The sequence below is a fragment of the Pieris napi genome, chromosome 18 (genome assembly GCF_905475465.1).
Source record: "Pieris napi chromosome 18, ilPieNapi1.2, whole genome shotgun sequence".
Classification (NCBI taxonomy): domain Eukaryota; kingdom Metazoa; phylum Arthropoda; class Insecta; order Lepidoptera; family Pieridae; genus Pieris; species Pieris napi.
Window position 1 is genome coordinate 9,924,703 of NC_062251.1, and position 18,964 is coordinate 9,943,666.

General features: G+C 39.7%; 1 protein-coding gene across 1 annotated transcript; it reads left to right on the forward strand.

Annotated features, from left to right (window-relative positions):
* The first annotated feature begins 10,654 nt into the window (after window positions 1-10,654).
* Window positions 10,655-13,069, forward strand: LOC125058906 (piggyBac transposable element-derived protein 3-like). Its single transcript, XM_047663046.1, has 5 exons — window positions 10,655-10,869; window positions 11,080-11,378; window positions 11,437-11,442; window positions 11,781-12,713; window positions 13,047-13,069. Exons 1-5 carry the CDS (start codon window positions 10,856-10,858, stop codon window positions 13,067-13,069), a joined length of 1,275 nt encoding a protein of 424 aa, XP_047519002.1. The 5' UTR covers window positions 10,655-10,855.
* Window positions 13,070-18,964: the final 5,895 nt, after the last annotated feature.

The following is an 18,964-nucleotide window of genomic DNA, read 5'->3' on the forward strand; positions in this document are numbered from 1 at the left end:
ATTTCATGTTAAATTATTTTGCCACGGTTGTGGAGGGCAAAATAAAAACTCAGTCGTTTTGGGAATGCTAGCATATTGGCTAAAAAGCTCCACGTCACATCAAGAAACATACGCTGATATACCTCGACCGTGTATTTGGAAAAATCTAAAGAGAAATACGTCCTTTAGAAGTAATTGTGGAACCACACACATATTGTGATATTTAAAAAAAATATGGAACTGTTCTCAGACTAGGCAGAGACTTCCATTTTCATGATTGGAAATCAAGCGTTAAAAACGTACTTAGTTACCTGGATCTTGGCACTTTCAATTTAATTGATCCAGTAATATATAGTGACTTAAGAAATCTGCTCCTATAATCGGTTGTTTTCATCAGCGATCACGAAATCCCAATATACATGAGTGAATTAGTACCGTAGGTTTTAATTTCTGTACCATTCGCTGCGAATAATTTGAATTCGCTACATTTACTTGAAACAAAACGTTTGCCAATAGGTAAAACTGAGATATTCGCACCTGTATCATTTAAAAACCTTAAGCCACTACTTATGTCCGTGATGCATATGCGGTGACAAGGACACCTTTAGTTTTCCTTGCTTTTCCACGATCAGCGCTCCTTACACTTCCGTGCATTCTCATGGAACCGAAACGAAACAAATTCAACCTGGACTGTTTGGATTACGCCTGTCTGTTAAATGTCCACGACTACGATTTCGGGAAACGGAACGTGAACGCCCGGTAGTTCCAATGACGTGAAGATCTCTCCAAATTTGCCACTTTGTTAATTTGGCGATTTCTGTCATGTTGAGTTCCGTGTTAATGTTAATTGAGGTATGCTGGTGCTGCTTGAGTTACGGCGTAGCTGGCGCTGATTGAGGAAGCGGCCTTTTCATTACGTCGGGGTCACCAAGTTAGTGTGTAGGAAATTAAACATAATTAGTATAATATTTAATTGCGAGCGGAAAGAATGACCGGCGCTACCAATTGTACACTGTCGCTATACAAAATAATGTGGTATACACTATACATACACCCCTACAAATATTTCGGTGAAGATTCTTACGATTATCTACAATATTAGTTTTCTTCAAGAAGAACGAAATGAGACTGTTTTAGAAAAAACTGATAATGAAGAAACCATAATATATGAAGAAATAGACATACGAGTAATAATACATAAAAAAAGCAATTTCCAAAGAGAAGAGTTTAATAGATATATTTTACACTTTAAACACTTCCTATGTTGGTTGCATACTGTTAGTTTCTATAAAAAATAATAGTAGTAGTAAGTAGTACACCTAACGTCATCTAGTGAGTTATCACATGTATTAGTTACGTGTCTTTCAATAAATGCATTAAGCCGTGTTGTGCCGGCTTATATAATAGCAACTGCGCATCTCTACCTGTGGGTGTTGTAAGGCGACTAAGGGATTTTAAGGCGTAGGGCAGTGATGACCCCATCGCCCTCTGGTGGGATATTTGAACAACAACTATTTCCACCAGCGCAGTGAGTTAGTCCAAGTAGTGGGAGTGTCATGCTGCATAAACAACCGAATGAGCCGACGCGATCGGGGTAATACCACTTTCCCACTGAAAACAAGCGTGAAGTGGCCCACGCAGGACGTGTGTCGCGTTTCGTTTAATATTGTGGGACTCCCGGAAGCTCATCCCCTTCCTCTCCGAATCATGGCAGCGTTATTTAATAGAACATTTTACCCCAGGAGGGTACCTGCACTTCTGGTACAGGAGAATCCGTCCCTGGGTGTGCTCACTCAGGCTGTCCCGCGTATTCTGGGGGGGACAAAATACCGCTCAATAAATAAATGATTTCTTTTTTATATTCTTGTATGAATTTATAATTAGTAATTAAATAATTCATACAAGCGTAACAACTGTTATTGATTATTATAGACTAATCAGTACCAAATTGTATTGTTAAATATGTGCAATACATGGAATTTAATAAAGCTTTATAATAAAAATATTATTATTATTCTTTTCCGGTCACAATTCTCGGATAGCCAGCTTAGGGTAGCTTTGGTATAAACAGGAAAATCGATACTAGCATTTTGCACCGGTCTGATTATTGAATTAAAATTAAAATAAAGATTTTAATTATGAACACAGTGGTATAGAGTTGCCTGTGAAAAATCAGTCCCGAATTACGGTTGTCGAATTTTGAAGTGAAATATTGCTGCAAGTCAATGTGCGACTGAGAGGTCCCAACCAACCATCCCATGCGATGAAGAGGACACAGCATAGCAGCTGTTTGGAGTCCGCCCATTTAAAGGAAGAGAGTGCGCATGCTATTTGTTCTTGAAAATGAAAAGGATAGCGATAGACATGTATATACTGTGTATCATTTTGGAGTAGTTTTAAAATAGAGAAATAGTTATTTAATTTATTTTAATCAATTAATTATATGTGACACTAAAGTATAAGTTATATACTCATCTAAGAACCGACCTCAGTTCTGAGGCTGAAGTTTCACGCATAATGGATCCGTTGCATTAACCCACTATGGATTGGGCCCTGGTGGTTTTAGAGGGTATGGGGATATCGTATTATACGACCTTGACCCACACACCCCCCGCGCCATTCACACTTACACAGGCGCGGGGGCACGTAATCGGGTTTCCCCAAGTACAAAAAAAAAACAAAAAAGAAGGGTTAGTTTAGGCTAAGTTAGGTCAGGTGTCTACTCCCCCCCTCCGCGGATGGATTTACCCGCGGCTCCTAGGCTTGTCGTGCCGGGGGGGGCCCAGTACCTGGAGCGACCGCAGCAATGCCGTCGCAAAGGGGAAGCAAATAAGGAGGTAAAACAGGCTGGCCTTTATTTTGGAGGCCGGTCTCTGGAGAGGGCATCAGCGCCCAGCGGAGACGAGTCGCTAGTCCCTGGCAAGCTGGAGAGATCATTTGATCTCAAAGGTGAAACTGAGTGACCTTTGCTTTGTGCGGGGGTTGACTAGGGAGGGGGTCCATTTCATTGCGCTACTGCGCGCTTATCTCTGGGCCTCGGCTGCTCTCGACTCTTTCTTTCTTAAGAACCATGCGAGATGCGGTGTAGCTACATGCCATGCGAACCTGCGGGGTGAAAACCAGCATTTCAGGGGAACCAATATGGCATCTGGTGTCGTTGTCTTCTTGGCCGCAGTGCTTTGGCACGGTGGAAGGCCGGCGGAACCGGCAATTATTGTATGTATGTTCTGCTTTCTGGGGGGCAAACCAGCATCCTTTGGCGATAATATAGTCAGCGTATGGTGGAGGACGCTTGACCATTGTTTAATTAGTGATTGTTTGTGTTCGATTGGAGGAGAGGCCTTATTGGGCAATAAGAGGAAGGAAACTAGTTGAGTTTTCAATCAGCTACTGCGTTGCAGCGTGGTAAGGTGGTGGATACATCACGGCACTTAGCGGTTGTGGTGGAACCGTGGCGCGGTGGGCCGTGACGGCGATGTGTCGTCGTCGGTCAGGGGTCTCGACCCCCCGCCGGGCAAACTGGTACTTCGTGCAATTGTCGTGGACATGTCTCGCGGATCGCACCTTGCTAGTGGGCTTGCCTTAACCGGCCGGTCCGAGTGCAAGGAAAACCACAATAAAATAACCCTGAATGTGCACGCGTTGGGGCGCCTAAAGGGCAAGCGGGTCGTTCGATCAGTAAAGTCGAGCTCCTAGCGGCCAACCCTTGGATAATTCCCGACCTCCAAGCGGTATTAGGGTTACTCGGGTGCAGGGGCCTCCGCCCGGGTAATGTTAGGTACATGGGGGATATAAAACGTCCAACAAATAGATAGGGGATAAAAGAACACCAAATATGGAAAACAAATGTCAAAACAAAACCAACTTAGAAGTAGAAGGAGATGTTACGGAGAAGAGGTGGAGTAAAGAGGTAAAGCAGGAAAGTACAGAGAAGGAGAGAGAGCTGCGAGTTGTTCTGGATCGATTGCCAATCCCAGACACATCTACAGCAATTGAGGAAAGCGCAACCGCGCGGATATCTGAGTCGGATACCGAGTCGACGGTTTGTGTGTTGTCCATGCCATCGGCGAGGCAAGTCGGGTAACTGGACCGGGAGTCACCTGGCCGCTTTTGGAGCTGCAGATCAGCTCCCAAGAGAGGTAGAGAAGAGAGCGAGGGTAGTTCCACAGACACCCTCGGCTCCAAGGACCGGAAAAAGAAAGGAGTCAGGCCACCCACAACGGGAGAATACGTCGGCCTCGCTGCTGCAGAAGCCTACCGTAAGGCGCAGCGAGAAGAGAAGAGAAAACGCGCTGAGGCCGAGATACTGGACTCAGTTGCGGAGGCTCGCAAGACCCGATCGACATTGTCGCTATCAGGAGGAGACAACCACCGTATTAAAACGGATGGAGGCCAGTCTCGAAGTGGTAACAAAAGTTGCCACTAAATCGGGCAACCTAAAGGGCGGCTTCGTTCAAGCCCTCAAACAAGCCGTCCTTGACATAAGAAACACAGCAAACGATTTCAGAAGAGACGCGTGCGCTACGCGCGGACAATGAGCGTCTCCATCGTGAAATAGAGGGGCTCAAGAAGCGAATGGAGACGCAGATGCCGGGCCTCGAAGAGATCAAAGTATTCAAAATAAAATGTTGGCTTTTAGAAGAATTAAATAGTTCAATTTGTTCTAGTTACTTAACAGAACAAAAGTCATGTGAAGAACATTTTGTGAAAAATACTACTCGCTTGTCAGACGGTAGTTTTTGCGTTAGAATTCCGTTAAAAGAAAGTCCTACTATTTAAGGTAATTCATTTCAGCGAGCTAAACAATGTATTTACTCTTTATAACGTCGACTTCGGACAAAGCCAAAACTTTATGATATGTATCGCGATTTCACGACTGAATACGAATCTTTGGGTCATATGACAGAATGTGGGTTTAATTCGAATAAAAATGCATATTTTATCCCACATCACGGTGTATTGCGCGAAAGCAGTACCATCACTAAGTTAAGAGCAGTTTTTAACGCGAGCTCACTTACTTCAAATAATATTAGTATCAAATGATAGGTCAATACCGTCTTTACCATAAAGGCACACGGGGCCCGTGCCCAGGGCCCAGAACCCCCATTCTCAGGGGGCCCCGAAGGACCAACAATTTCTCTCACACATTTATTCTCAAAACCTTTTTGTCGGGCACACCACACATTTTTTTTACAAATCAGTAAAATCAGAAAAATATAAAGTAGGAAGAAACTGTGATCCATGTGGTATCAAATTATTTCAGTATAAGTAGTATTATTATCTTCTTATGTAGCCAAGTTCACATTTCAAGGATCGTCATGCTCGCTTAAATGTCATTACTTGTGGCGGCGTCGATGCGTCGGGTTATCTCTCTCCCTAAAATATGGTGAGGGGGCCGATGGCTGGCCATGCGTCATATTCGTGAACGGGTGCTACTTGTGGAGACTGGTCGTACTTGAATCGTGTATGCGGTGATGTTAGTTATTTCCACTATGTAGGTTGGGTGTAGGGTGTTGTTCCCACGAGAATGTAAATACGTGCTCGTATTTCACCAAGCCTCCTGCTGATAGAGGACAAATCTTTTTAGTTTGTTCTTTTTTGTGTGTTTAGTTTTTAATTTATTTTATTATCATTTATTACTTAAGATGTCATGTGGAACATGATGTAGCAGTTTCTTACTAACATTGTGTAACAAAAAACTTGGCGATTAAAAGAGTGGCGGAGAGTTTATTGCCAGTTCATCTCTTCCGTCCTACGCCCTTGATTTGAGAACTGGCTGTAAATGTAAAATTAGAAGCATTTAATGTATATTTCTTTTTTGATAAGTGTAAATTGTGTTACCTGTATGAATAAATGATTTTGACTTTGAAGGTATTTACATGGCATATACTACGCTATTATATCGATGACTGCGCCTATTGCAAGTGAATTGTCAGCCCGCCATCTTGTTTACTAGTTGGGTGCCAAGGTCGGGCAAGTTAGTGAAGCGTCGGTCCGCCATCTTGTTGTTTACAAGTTTGGTGCCAAGGTTGGGATTTCCGTGACGCGTTGGTCCACCATCTTGTTGTTGACAAGCTTGGTGGACAGCTGAAGGTTGGACGTCTCTCACACCGAAGTGAGTAGGCGTCCGAAGATTGGATTTCGTCACACCGAAGCGGATTGGGACAATAAATTTTTGTTTTAATTTTTCTCTTTTATAATTAGAATTAAGATTGTATTTGTGTGGTGTAATATATTCAGTTCTTTAATCATTTATCTATTTATTTTTTATATATTTATTGGGTATAGGGGTAGAGTCCTTGGGTAGAGTCGAGGGTAGAGACGGGGTAGAGTCGAAGGTAGCGTCGACGGTAGAGTCGTCGACTACTCTACGACGTCGTCTACTGTAAAGTTGGGGCTAGGATTTTAAAGTACCTCGATATGAGGCGAGCTACAGGGTTAGTGTTTTCGTCGTCCTCGGACAGTGCCGACGATGTGGGCACTGTGACTTGTTCCGGCGACAGGAAACGGGCGTATACTAAGAGCCCGGTTGGCAACGGCAAAGGAAATGCTTCTCCACCTGCCAAGGGTAAGCCGCCGAAAAAGGCGGCTTCTCATATGGTAGGATTGGAGGAGGCGGAGGGAGAGTTGCGGCGTCAGAACGCCCGCTCTCGCCTTGTAGAGAGACTAAGAGTGAGTGCGGGGAATCTCTCCGATTATGTGGCCCCCGCCAGTGGTGAAGGGTGGGTAGGCGCAGGATGGCCCAATATACGCATAGTTACGTGGGTCCAACTACGTCGTCGCCAGGCCCTTATGCGAACATACCCGCCTGAGCTTTCTGGGTTGAATGCCTAGTGCGACCCCGGGGAGCTCAATGCGGTACTGGACGTTATTCATTCAGAATGGGTGTAGTCTAGTAATGCTGGCGGTATGAAGGGTTCAGGAGGAATTTTTTGTGGGTCGGTTTCTCCCCTCTGATTAACAGAGGGATTATGAGAAAGCCATCCCCACAGTCCCCGCTGTAGCGACTGCATACGCCAGCGGGCCTGCATTTGTGCATTTTCACCTCCTTTATAGAAAAAAAAAGGTACAATTTCGCCGCCAAACTGTTTGGCTTCCCGCCTACAGGATGGCGTCCGAGGATCAACCCCCCGACTTAAGAAAAATACTGCTATTTTTAAAAGAGCGTTTTCCTGACGCTATCAAGGATTTTTATGAGTCTCAAAGTGCGGTTTCACCGCGCTCGCCTTCCCCGTCACCGCGTAAGACGATGAAAAATGCTTTTGCGAAGTCATCACGTAAACAACCATCCGATCAAACCCGCTGTCGCTCGCGCTCACCACTCCCTGAAGTGGAAAGCGTAAGCGATGAGGAGACGGGAAATTTTGCGCGTCCATCATCGGCAATGTCGGCTCAATCCGCTCCAGCGGAAACGATTGACGAATTCCTCTCTTCGTCATCTGAATCCGACGGATTTCAAACCGTCGGTCGTAAAAAAATGCGTTCGGCCAACGGTGGTCCTCCCGCCAAAAGGCCTACCCAACCCTCCTAAGAGGGACCTAAGCTCACTTATATCGGACAAACCGCCCTCCGCCCCCGCGGACCGCATTAAAACCCCTCCGCCTATCTACGTAAGGGACAAGGGCGTATGGCCCGCCTTATCGAAACTTCTCGACACAAAATCGATAAATTATAAGGCCCGAACGTTGAGGGATAGCCTCTGCATACAGGTGCTTCCACCTGATCATCATCGTTTGTTATCTCATACCTTCCCTCTGAAGGTATCGGAGGTCATACTTTCCCCCTTCCCGATGAGCGCGTGCTACGCGCTCAGGGTAGTAATAAAGTGCATCCCGAAGGAAATCGAATCCGGGATTGTACGAACAGACCTAGTTGAGCAGTGATAAACCGTAAGCGATGTTTTCCGAATACTCCAACGGACCACCAAAGAAGAGTACGATATTATGGTACTCGTAGTCCTAGACCCTACCCCGAGCGGGAAAAAGATTTTTAGCTTGCGAGAGTGTTGTAAGCTCATACCCCTCTGAAACATTCATTTACCCGAAAGTGCCACCGCTGTCAACTCTCAACTCTCAGCTCAACTCACGCAGCCCGTAATTGTTTTGCGAGGGCGCGGTGGGTTAAGTGTTTAGGCGACCACGGCACCTCGGACTGCAAGCGGACGCTTCTGTATGCTGAGCCGCCGGCGTGTGTGCTTTGCGGGCAACATGGGCACCCAGCGAATTATAGAGCCCCCAAGGCGCAGAAGCCGTCGTCTAGGCGCATGGTGGGACGCGATGCAGCCTGTCGTGGCACGGGAGCTAAGCCCACATACGTGCCGGCCCCACCTCCCGATTAGTCCCTGGGCCAAGCCCCCCGTTACGGAGGGCCCTCCCCAACTCATTCCCCTTCCCGCCTCTGCCACCCAAATCGGCAACCGTAACGCCTTCCCAGGCTCCTGCGCCGACCCCTGTCATAAAAGAGAGTCATACAAACAAATATTATTATATACTGAACCCCACCAAAGTAACACTATGATAGTGATAGACTTTATACCTCATACAATTGCCTAATTTTCCCTTTTATACTATTCGAAAAAATCACCCAATCTGTAATGTAATCATTCACACATTTAGGTACAATTTTAATGTTTTTCATGTCTTCTTTTCTATTTATTATAAAATTCGATAATTTAAGTTTAATTCGAGATATTGATGATCAAATTTTCATTAGCAACCAATATTTTAATTATCCGGAAGACTGAAACGTATTTTTCGAATCCTCAAACCTCACCATTGTTACTCAAAGCATAGCCGTTCTCAAAGAATATAACATTAAACGTCATTATGAAACAAAACATTTTCAAAATTACGAACGAGAAAAATTCGAAGCTATGAAGCGCGGATTGAAATCGCAGCAATCTTCATTTACAAAACTCAAAACTGAAACACAAACAAACAAGAGGCTGCAACTCGTGCCAGGTTTCGTGTGGCTCCTGAAATTTCAAAACGTGGGAAACCATTCACCGATGGAGAAATGATCAAAGAATGCATAATTGCAGTAGCCGAAGAATGTGCCCTGAAAAGGTAAATTTATTAAGTTTAGTGAACGGTTATTTCAGTTCGGTGGGTAATAAATTGGCTTCCGATATATTGTCTTAAAGACAAAACAGACTGAACAAAAACTTTGCTATAAAGTTGTAATTACCGCTAACTTGAATAATTCTTTTCTATTTCTTCCTTGCGACGAGCGAGAAGTTACAAAAATTATTAGCTCTCTAATGCCTAATTCTGCCCCAGGTGATGATAATATTAGTAACCGAGTGGTAATTTCATTAAAAAACATTATTGCAGCACCAATTTCTTATATCTGCAATCTTAGTATAGAGCAAGGTATCTTCCCTGAATCCATCCATAAATTAGGCAATAAAATGATAATTTTAAACTACCGTCCCATTTCTCTACTCCCACTTGATACTGTTTCCAGGACACTACGAATCGAAAAATTAGAAAGACAAGGAATTCGTGGAAATGTCCCTTGTTGGTTTAAGTCCTATCTATCCAATAGAAAGCAGAGGGTTTGAGTTTATGGGTAGAGCAGTCAACTAGACAATCAATTTTTCACGAACTCTGTATTCTGAGAGTACCAAGTTTGTATATCTTTGAAGCAGTTATGACTATAAAGAAGCATCCAAAATTATTTAAAACATATAAAGAAACTTGCTTGTATATACCGAGGGATCCAACACGGCACGCTATATTCCAAAAATTGTTACGCCATGGCTGTAAGAATATTTAATCACCTTCCTAGAAATTATAGATCGCTGCCATGTAATGTTTTCAAGGGGAAGGTGATTAGGTTTTCAAAGTCAAGTTGCTTTTATAGCGTGACCGAATATTTAGAACATAAGTTTAACAATTACTTATAAATGACTTGACTTCTTATTATGACATTTGCATGCCTATATATATGGCTGATTGTGCGGATTTTTCTTGTTGTTCGATTTTTTTATTTTGTACCACTATCTTGGCAAATAAAGGATTTACATTTACATTAAAACCTTTCATGTGGTTTTCCCCAGGGAAGTGTTCTTAGTCCAACGCTTTTTTAGTGTACATTAACGATTTATGTTCACTCGAACTCACTAATGCTAAACTCTTTTCATTCGGTAATGACACAGCTATAGTCTTCTACTCACACACACAAGCCACACTGTTAGTTCATTTAGGTCGTAAAGGGTGTTAAAGAAAAAAGTGGACAGTGATGATAACATAAGATATCGTGCTCGGTTAGTTGCTTAAGGTTTTACACAGAAAGCAGGAATAGACTATACCGAAACTTTTTCCCCAGTGGTGGTTCGTCACTCAACAATAAGACTATTGTTTGCATTAAGTGTTAAATATAACCTAGATATAACTCACCTGTATGTGACCACAGCATTTTTAAATGGGCATTTAAATGAAGATGTATACATGTGTTTACCTGAGAATTTTGAATGTCGTGATAGGGAGAATAAAGTGTTAAAACTAAATAGGGGAAATCTATGGATTGAAACATTCAGCTAGGGCATGGTATAAGCGTTTAGATGATTGTTTACAATCTTTTGGATATAGAAAGTCAGTGTTTGAATCTTGTTTATTTATTAAACAACATAATACTACTATCACGATAATATAGTTGACGAGGATACTAACCCAGATAAGCCTACTGTCCTATATTTAGGACAGTAGAAATAAAAAAAAATATCAGAATACCCTCTTTATCTAAGATTATTTAGTCTTATGATTTGCAGTAAGAAACGTGTCAGCTTTATTAGAAAAAATAAAAAGACAGTTATTTTAACAGTTTTTACCTTATATTTTACCTTATAAGTGTGTAATAAAAGTGCGTTGCAGACATGGCAAATGACAGGTATGTATAAAAAGTTATATTTAACTCGTGAGTTGTTTTTTTCTGTGTTAATATCTAGTTGATAACCTTAACTTTTGTACTAAATAAATATTCTAGCAAAATAATATAAATAAATTACGTATAACTTGTTACAAATACTAGCGTACTATATATAGGACAGTAGGATAATATACATGATTTTAGTACAATAATACAACTTTTTCTTTACAGACCGTTAGCTGCGCATGAAATTTTAGATGCTTTAGAAAATGTTTCTGATAATGAAGAAGATTATAGAGAACGACTGATATGTATTCTACCTCCTCCTGTTGATCCTGACTGTCTCACTGACGAAGAAGATAATGTAACTTTGAATAATTTGCCACGAAACATTCTGCTTCAACCGGCTGAAGTAATGATTCAAGGGCAGATTATGGTGAGTGATACAGAAGAAGAACCTTCTGATTCTACAGGTCGAACTAAACGTAGGCGTACCTACGCATGGAGAAAACGGGACTTGGCAAAAAATCCCGTGAATTGGCCAGATGTTCAAGGCGCTTGCCAAGATAAGCGCCCAATTGAGTGGTTTGAAAACTTCTTAGATGAAGATGTTATTTCGTTGTTGGTGTCAGAGAGCAATAAATATGCTGTCAAAAAGAATTTGCCTGGAGACATAACCACTGAAGATATGAAATGTTTCATCGGCATATTGTTGGTTAGTGGTTATTCATGGCTCCCCCGTAGAAGAATGTATTGGGAAAACTCCCCTGATACAAAGAATGAATTGATCAGCTCGGCTATGACTAGGGATAGATTTGACTTTATTTTTCGCCACCTTCATGTCAATGATAATCTGGATTTGCAAGACAAATACACAAAAGTACGCCCCCTAGTTACACTTCTAAATAAAAAGTTCTTAGAGTTTTCTCCTCTTGAAGAGCATTACAGTGTAGATGAGGCCATGATCCCCTACTATGGTAGACATGGCTGCAAACAGCACATAAAAGGTAAACCTATTAGGTACGGGTTCAAAGCTTGGGTTGATGCTACACGGTTAGGGTATGTTTTATGGATGGAACCATACCAAGGTGCTACAACTATGTGCAATCCAATATATAAAGAATTGGGGCTGGGTGCAAGCGTTGTTCTCACTTTTTGCGATGTGTTGATTTCACGTGGCTTCGACCTTCCTTACCACGTAGTTTTAGATAATTTTTTTACTGGGACGCCCTTGCTGGAAGAGATAACAAAGAAAGGCCTTCGTTGCACTGGGACAGTTCGAGAAAACAGGACATCTAGTTGTCCTCTGATTACATCGAAGTTACTGAAAAAAAAGGAACGTGGTGCTGTCGATTACAGAACGACACATGACAACACGTTCATTATTGCTAAATGGCATGACAATAATATATTCAGTATTGCTTCTAATGCTGTAGGAATAAATCCTAAACAATCTGCCAAACGCTTCTCACAAAGTGAAAAGAGAAACATTGTCATAGAAGAACCACATATGGTGTCCATCTATAACAAATATATGGGAGGAGTGGATCGGTCTGATGAAAATATTTCACATTACCGAATTGGTATACGAGGTAAGAAATGGTACATGCCGTTGCTCACACACATGATCGATCTTGCCGAACATAATGCATGGCAGTTATATAAAATAAATCATGGAAAACTGGATCATCTTGGCTTTCGCAGAAGGGTAGCAATTGCTTTGATTGAATCAAACAGAAAAAATTCCAAAAGAGGGCCTAGCCGACCCTCCCATCATGAACATGCTGATAGTCGTAAAGACCAAATGAATCATCTGGTTATTCCTCAATCGAAGCAAACACACTGTCGTCAATATCACAAAAAATGTTTGACACGTTGCAAGAAATGTGATGTTGGAGTGTGTGTCAAGTGTTTTGAAACATATCATTCATAAATAGTGTTAATCTAGTAAATTACATATAACAATGGGTAATATAATCAATAGTTATCTAATAAACTACACTTTTTGATTACATTCTGTTTTGTCATAAATGGTCTTTTATTTCCTCTTATTATCCTACTGTCCTACATATAGGACGGCTGTTTCCCTGAAAGCCTTACACTTAATTTTTTTTTTATAAGTTTTTTTATGTTGCATAAGATCTAATAAACTAAATAATGTAACTTTTTTCAAAATTTTCAGAAAATTTTAGTTTCAGGCTTATCTGGGCTAAAAGCCTAAAATTATTCATTTTTACAACTCAACAAAAGGAGGAGTTGATGAAGACGATAATGAACATTACAGGCGATTTTTACATTTTACCAATAACTCTGAAGCCGATACATCAGATAGATATTATAAGCTATGTCCTGTAATTGATCGCATTCGAAAACAGTGTTTATCCGTAGAAGAAGAGAATGCTTTTAGTCTCGACGAAATGGTTATACCGTACAAAGGGAAGCAAAGAAGAAGAAGAAAGCCGGTAGTCGTCATCAGTATAACCCAAATAAGCCTTATAAATGGGGTTTCAAAAATTTAGTCAGGGCTGGTGTATCTGGCATCATTTATGACTTCTTGCTCTACGCGGGAGTTGCCATTAGAGGCATTACGTTTACTGAACCTTTTCGCTGTGCGTTCGGCTCGCACTGTCCAGCGACACCAAGCGCCCATTCCCCGGTTACTCTCACTACTTAATGGGTTTCTCGATTCTTCACCGGAGAGCGACCTGTTTGGGAAGCTTATGGGGGTGGTATACTGTGGTTTCAGAGTGTACCTGGAGGGGATAAGAGGGTAATGCTACCCTGTACTGTAAATTTTGTAAATCTTAATTGTATTTTATTGTTTTTAGTCTAAGTTTGGCCATTGAGCTGTTAATAAATAAATAAATAAATTTTGACAATTATTTTACTTCTTTGGAAATGGTACATATTTTTCCTCAAAATTGTGGTACGAGTATAATTAGTTTAGGAACAAGCAGACAAAATAGACTCAAAGATGCTGCTACTAAACTGCTAACAAAAAAGGCTTTGAAAAAGAAAGGATCTATCTTAAACTCTATCTAGAATGAATCTAGAAAATATAGAACACAGTATCAAACAATTAAAATGGCGATGAGTAGCCCATACTATAAGAGATAATACAGGTAAATGGACTACAGATATTGTAGAATGGTATTCAAGACAAGGCAAAAGAAACCGAGGAAGACCATTGATTCGAAGGGAAGACGATCTTAAAAAAGTAACAGTCCCACTATGGAGAAGGACATACTCGTAATGTACATAAACACATACATACAATCGTAATGAACTCAATTAGACGTTCTAAATATATTATTGTAATTATATATATTAATATTAGAAGCTAATGATATACATTTATTAAATCAAGTTGATGCATGTTAATATGAACCTTTCTCTACGAACAGGAATATCATGGTCCAAGCATTTTTTTTAGTATAGCTTTATTTATTAAAACACATAATATATAAACTGTTATTTAAGGAGCCAAGCTCAATCAATAATTTAGAATCATATTTATGTGTTATAATTATGGTCCAAGATAACAGGGCCGCCAGACGTCACGTATTTTCTGACGGATGAAATGTGGACGATTGGGTAGTGTTAGTATGTACTATGATCGTATGCCTACCTGCTAGCTTGGTCAAACGGCCAATTTCCAGGTATCAGGTAATCAAGGTACACAAACACATTACTTACTTCACGTAAATTCTCATGGCTGATTTTTATATATGTTTTCGAGTGTATAGTTAAAAATAAATTGTCAATACTCCCAGACACTTTCCGTCGGCCATATTGCTTGACAGACGCTTTAAGGGTCTCAAAATAATTAGTCAACTTCACGTAAATTCTGACGCTCCATTTTTATATATGTTCATCCGACAACTATTTTAAAAGCTTTGACAAGAAGACAGACCGATCCAAGGGGCCAATCATCCCCTAAACTAAATTTTAATATCTCTGTGAGTGGGAGAGCATTATCTACGCGCATGAGACTGAGTGAGACCGACTGCGCTGTTAAGGCCATGAAAATTACTTGAAAAATTATTATCATTCAAAAAGGGCAAGCAAAAGCCGTTTAATATTTTGAAGAAAAATGAAGAGTACCAACAAGCATTTCACCGTTTTAGTACGTTGGATTTTGTTGGTGATATAGATGAAGAAGAACGTGTATTCAACATAATACAAAAATTTATCTGTGATGTTTACAACGTTTCTGGAATAATTGATGTAGATGCTGCCAGACTACAGTTATTAATAAACAACATACATGATATCTGATATAAATGAAGAATTCAATCGAAAGAATTTAAGAAACTTCGATGCCAGTTACTTACCACCTTGTAAAAGTAAGTTTTGGCAACAGTTTCGACGGGCTAGCTATATCGCTAGTCTTTGGAACAATGCAAGTATGAAGATGATAAATATTTTCAACCCCGAAAACAATGGCTGGACACTACAAGATGGTAAATATGATTTTCATTGGTTCGATGGAGATCAATTACCGGGTTTTGTCAGTGAGTCGCTGGAAGAACAATCAGGTAAATTATTTTCGTTTCTCATAGCTGGTGCTTTATGTGGGACGAGACTGTAGCAGGACGTGGCGGGAATGAGATGGCTTCTGGATTAGTCAAGTTTTTTGAACAGCTTGAAGATGTCAGATTAGAAGAAGTGACGATATGGAGTGACAACTGCGCCGGACAGAATAAAAATATTTCTGTAATGATGGCGTATTTGTGGATACTATCAAATCAAAATATAAAGATAATTAACCACAAGTATTTACTGAAAGGACATACGCACATGGAGGTGGACGTAATCCATTCCATTATCGAGCGAGAAAAGGAAAAAATACAAGAATTTCCTATAGTTACACCTTGGGACTGGCAGCAGTTTATTAAAAGCTGTTCCAAAAATGCCAAAATAAGTGTAGTGAACATGGAAACAGATTCTTGCAAAGAATTTTCAGCATTTTGTGAGGGACTCTCAGCGCCTTTTGTACACCGAAAAAAATCGGAATCTGGAGAAACGGTGCCATATTCCAATATAGTATGGATGCAATTTCGAAAAGAACACATGGGCTCAATGTTCTATAAAACATCATTTCAAGACGAAATGTTTAGTGAAGTTAGTTTTATTCGAAACAAACGAAAAGGATTTTCTATGCCAACACCAAAACCTATTCGAGATACATTGAGGCCGATTTCCAAATTAAAGTATAACGACTTACAAAAATCGTTACAGTGGATTCCCTCCATGTTTCATGACTTCTACAAAAATCTACCAAATGGCGATGTTCCAGACCTACCTGAAGCTGCTGCTTAATAATAAACATATTTTAATTAGATAAGTACATAACAATTGTGTTAATTTTAAGAAGTCCAATGATTGATCTCATGAATGTTTCTATTTTATTACATAAGAAAATAAATAAATAAAGAAATTTGAAATAATTTTATGATTCTATACATACATATGATGCTTTATGCCCCTGAGTATTACTTGAAATTAATGTATTATGCCGAGGTAAATAACATTATGATGACATAATGCTTTATTTATACCGTCAACTTAATTTTCTGTTGCAAGTAAACAACCTCAAGTCCACAAAATCATACAAGCAATAACTTTATTACAATATAGTAATTATATTAAATATTACCTACTTAAACAATAAAAAACCTAATTTAGTTCATACTTATATCTCGCATACAGCCCGCGTAACATCGCGTTCAACATCTATGCCTCGCATTTTTGTCTCTCCTGTAAAATGTGTGTTTTGGCGCATAATATTCTATACCTCTGAGGTACAGAATGTTGATAATTTTCTCGACTCTCTCGAAAACCTAATTTTATCGTACAATGGACACCCTATTTATATAGTTGTGGATCTTAATATTGACATTAAGGAGACGACCGACGATCACAGAGCTCATAAGTTTCTTGAGTTAGTGAACTTCTACGGTCTCACACAAGGACATTTCTTACCAAACCGTGGTGGTAATTGTCTAGACTCTAGATCATGCACTCAGATCACATTCGCAATCACGCGTGGTTGTTTGCCCATACCAAGTGAATGATCATATGTCTGTTGTTATAGGAATCGATCAGACCTCAATAATAATTTAGTTAAAGCCTCCCCTATGATGAGTAAAGTTATAGACTACGACCAACTATATAAAGATTTAGCAGGGGTCGATTGGAGCTTTCTATATATCATCAAAAATATAAATGAAACAGTTGATGCTTCATTCTGAAACGAAATAAGACGAAAACAAATGTATTAGTAAGGGGCGAAGTTAGTTACCGTAATCAACCATCAGATTTCAAACTTATTTGCAAAAAAGGAAAATCGGTGAGTCAGATCAACCCGGACCCAGCACCTCTTTTCATAAAAGTGAAAGATAAAAAACTAAGTGATGTAAAAACTTTACTCACTACGCATTATGGCGAAAATTGGGAAGAACTATCAGATTTAAATTACTTCAAAGAAGTTCTGAGCCGACCAGAACTTCTTTGAACCATTACAGCATGAATACGAACATGAAAATTGCGAACCAATGCAAGAAGTTCCACATCTAATAGTATAAGTATAAGTAACATAATTAATGTTATCAATAAGTGTCATTTGAAATATGATTGGAATAGAAATAAATAATTCTAGATTTTACATTTTCTTTATTATAATATTTTTCCTCCCATGTAACTCTAACATTGTTGACCAAATTTGACAACCCCTGGCTGACACTCTCTTAAAGTTCAAAATTAGTCAAATCCTTTTATTAACATTCAAATTCAGGCATATCCAAAACGTGAACTTTCAAATCTGGTCAAATAATGACTTGAGAATCAAAAGCAGACAAATCCAAATTTCAAAAATAAATTTAGGTTCTTATTTATACGGGGATAAGGTTTTTATTTTCTCTCCATTTTATATTGATATCCCGTTTGAATTACCCGCCTCATCTTTGTTTGGTTGGAGGTGGCCATATTTGATACTAAACTACTCAAATATATGATGCTGCAATGGACAAAGACGAGAAAAAACTACAGGAAGTGCACGATATTTTTCACCCTTCAACATCATTTAAGACATACGACAGTAGCAAGTATAAAAATCAACAGTTCAGGATGAATCAGTTAAAAAATAAAATTAACCAAGCACAATCTGCAATTGAGGAGATCAAACCAAACTGGTTCTTACAATCCAACCTACAGAGCTTACAAAATCAGTGGCAACAAATTGATTCAATGCACGAAGAGCTTTTAATCAGCGAAAGTTACCCGATCATGAATATTTTTCAAATAACGTCTATGAGACAATACAAGGCCAGTATGCTGTATGAGACTAGTGTAGAATCAAGGAAAAATTCATTCCACCCTCACTTCGACATCATACCGATATTTTCGGAAAAATACGACTCATGGGGAATATTCAAAGATTTATTTACAAAAATTATTCATGAAGATAACTCTATATTTAGTTGCGAAAAAATGAACTATAAAACTAATTGATGAGCTGGCAAAACATAAGCTTACCTATGTGGGTACTATAAATAGAGGTGAAATACTGAACCAAAACCAAAAAACTATTTGCTCATTTGTTCCTAAAAAAATAAAACTCTTATATTTATGTCCTCAATGCATCACGATAATAAGGTTGACGAGGATACTAAAAAACCTGAAATTACTCATTTTTACAACTCAACAAAAGGAGGCGTTGATGAAGACGATAATTAACATTTCTGGCGATTTTTACATTTTATCAATAATTCTGAAGCCGATACATCAGATAGGTATTATAAACTATGTCCTGTAATTGATCGCATTTGAAAACAGTGTTTTTTTTTTGTTCCGTAGAAGAAGAGAATGCTTTTAGTCTCGACGAAATGGTTATACTGTACAAAGGGAAGCAAAGAAGAAGAAGAAAGCAGGTAGTCGTCATCAGTATAACCCAAATAAGCCTTATAAATGGGGTTTCAAAAATTCAGTCAGGGCTGGTGTATCTGGCATCATTTATGACTTCTTGCTCTACGCGGGAGTTGCCATTTTTAGAGGCATTACGTTTACTGAACCTTTTCGCTGTGCGTTCGGCTCGCACTGTCCAGCGACAACAAGC

Excerpts from the sequence above, each read along its gene's own strand:
- LOC125058906 (XM_047663046.1), top strand. Across the intron at positions 12,714-13,046 it reads TCGTCAATATCACAAAAAAT|GCTTATCTGGGCTAAAAGCC; the intron begins GTTTGACACGTT and ends TTTTAGTTTCAG.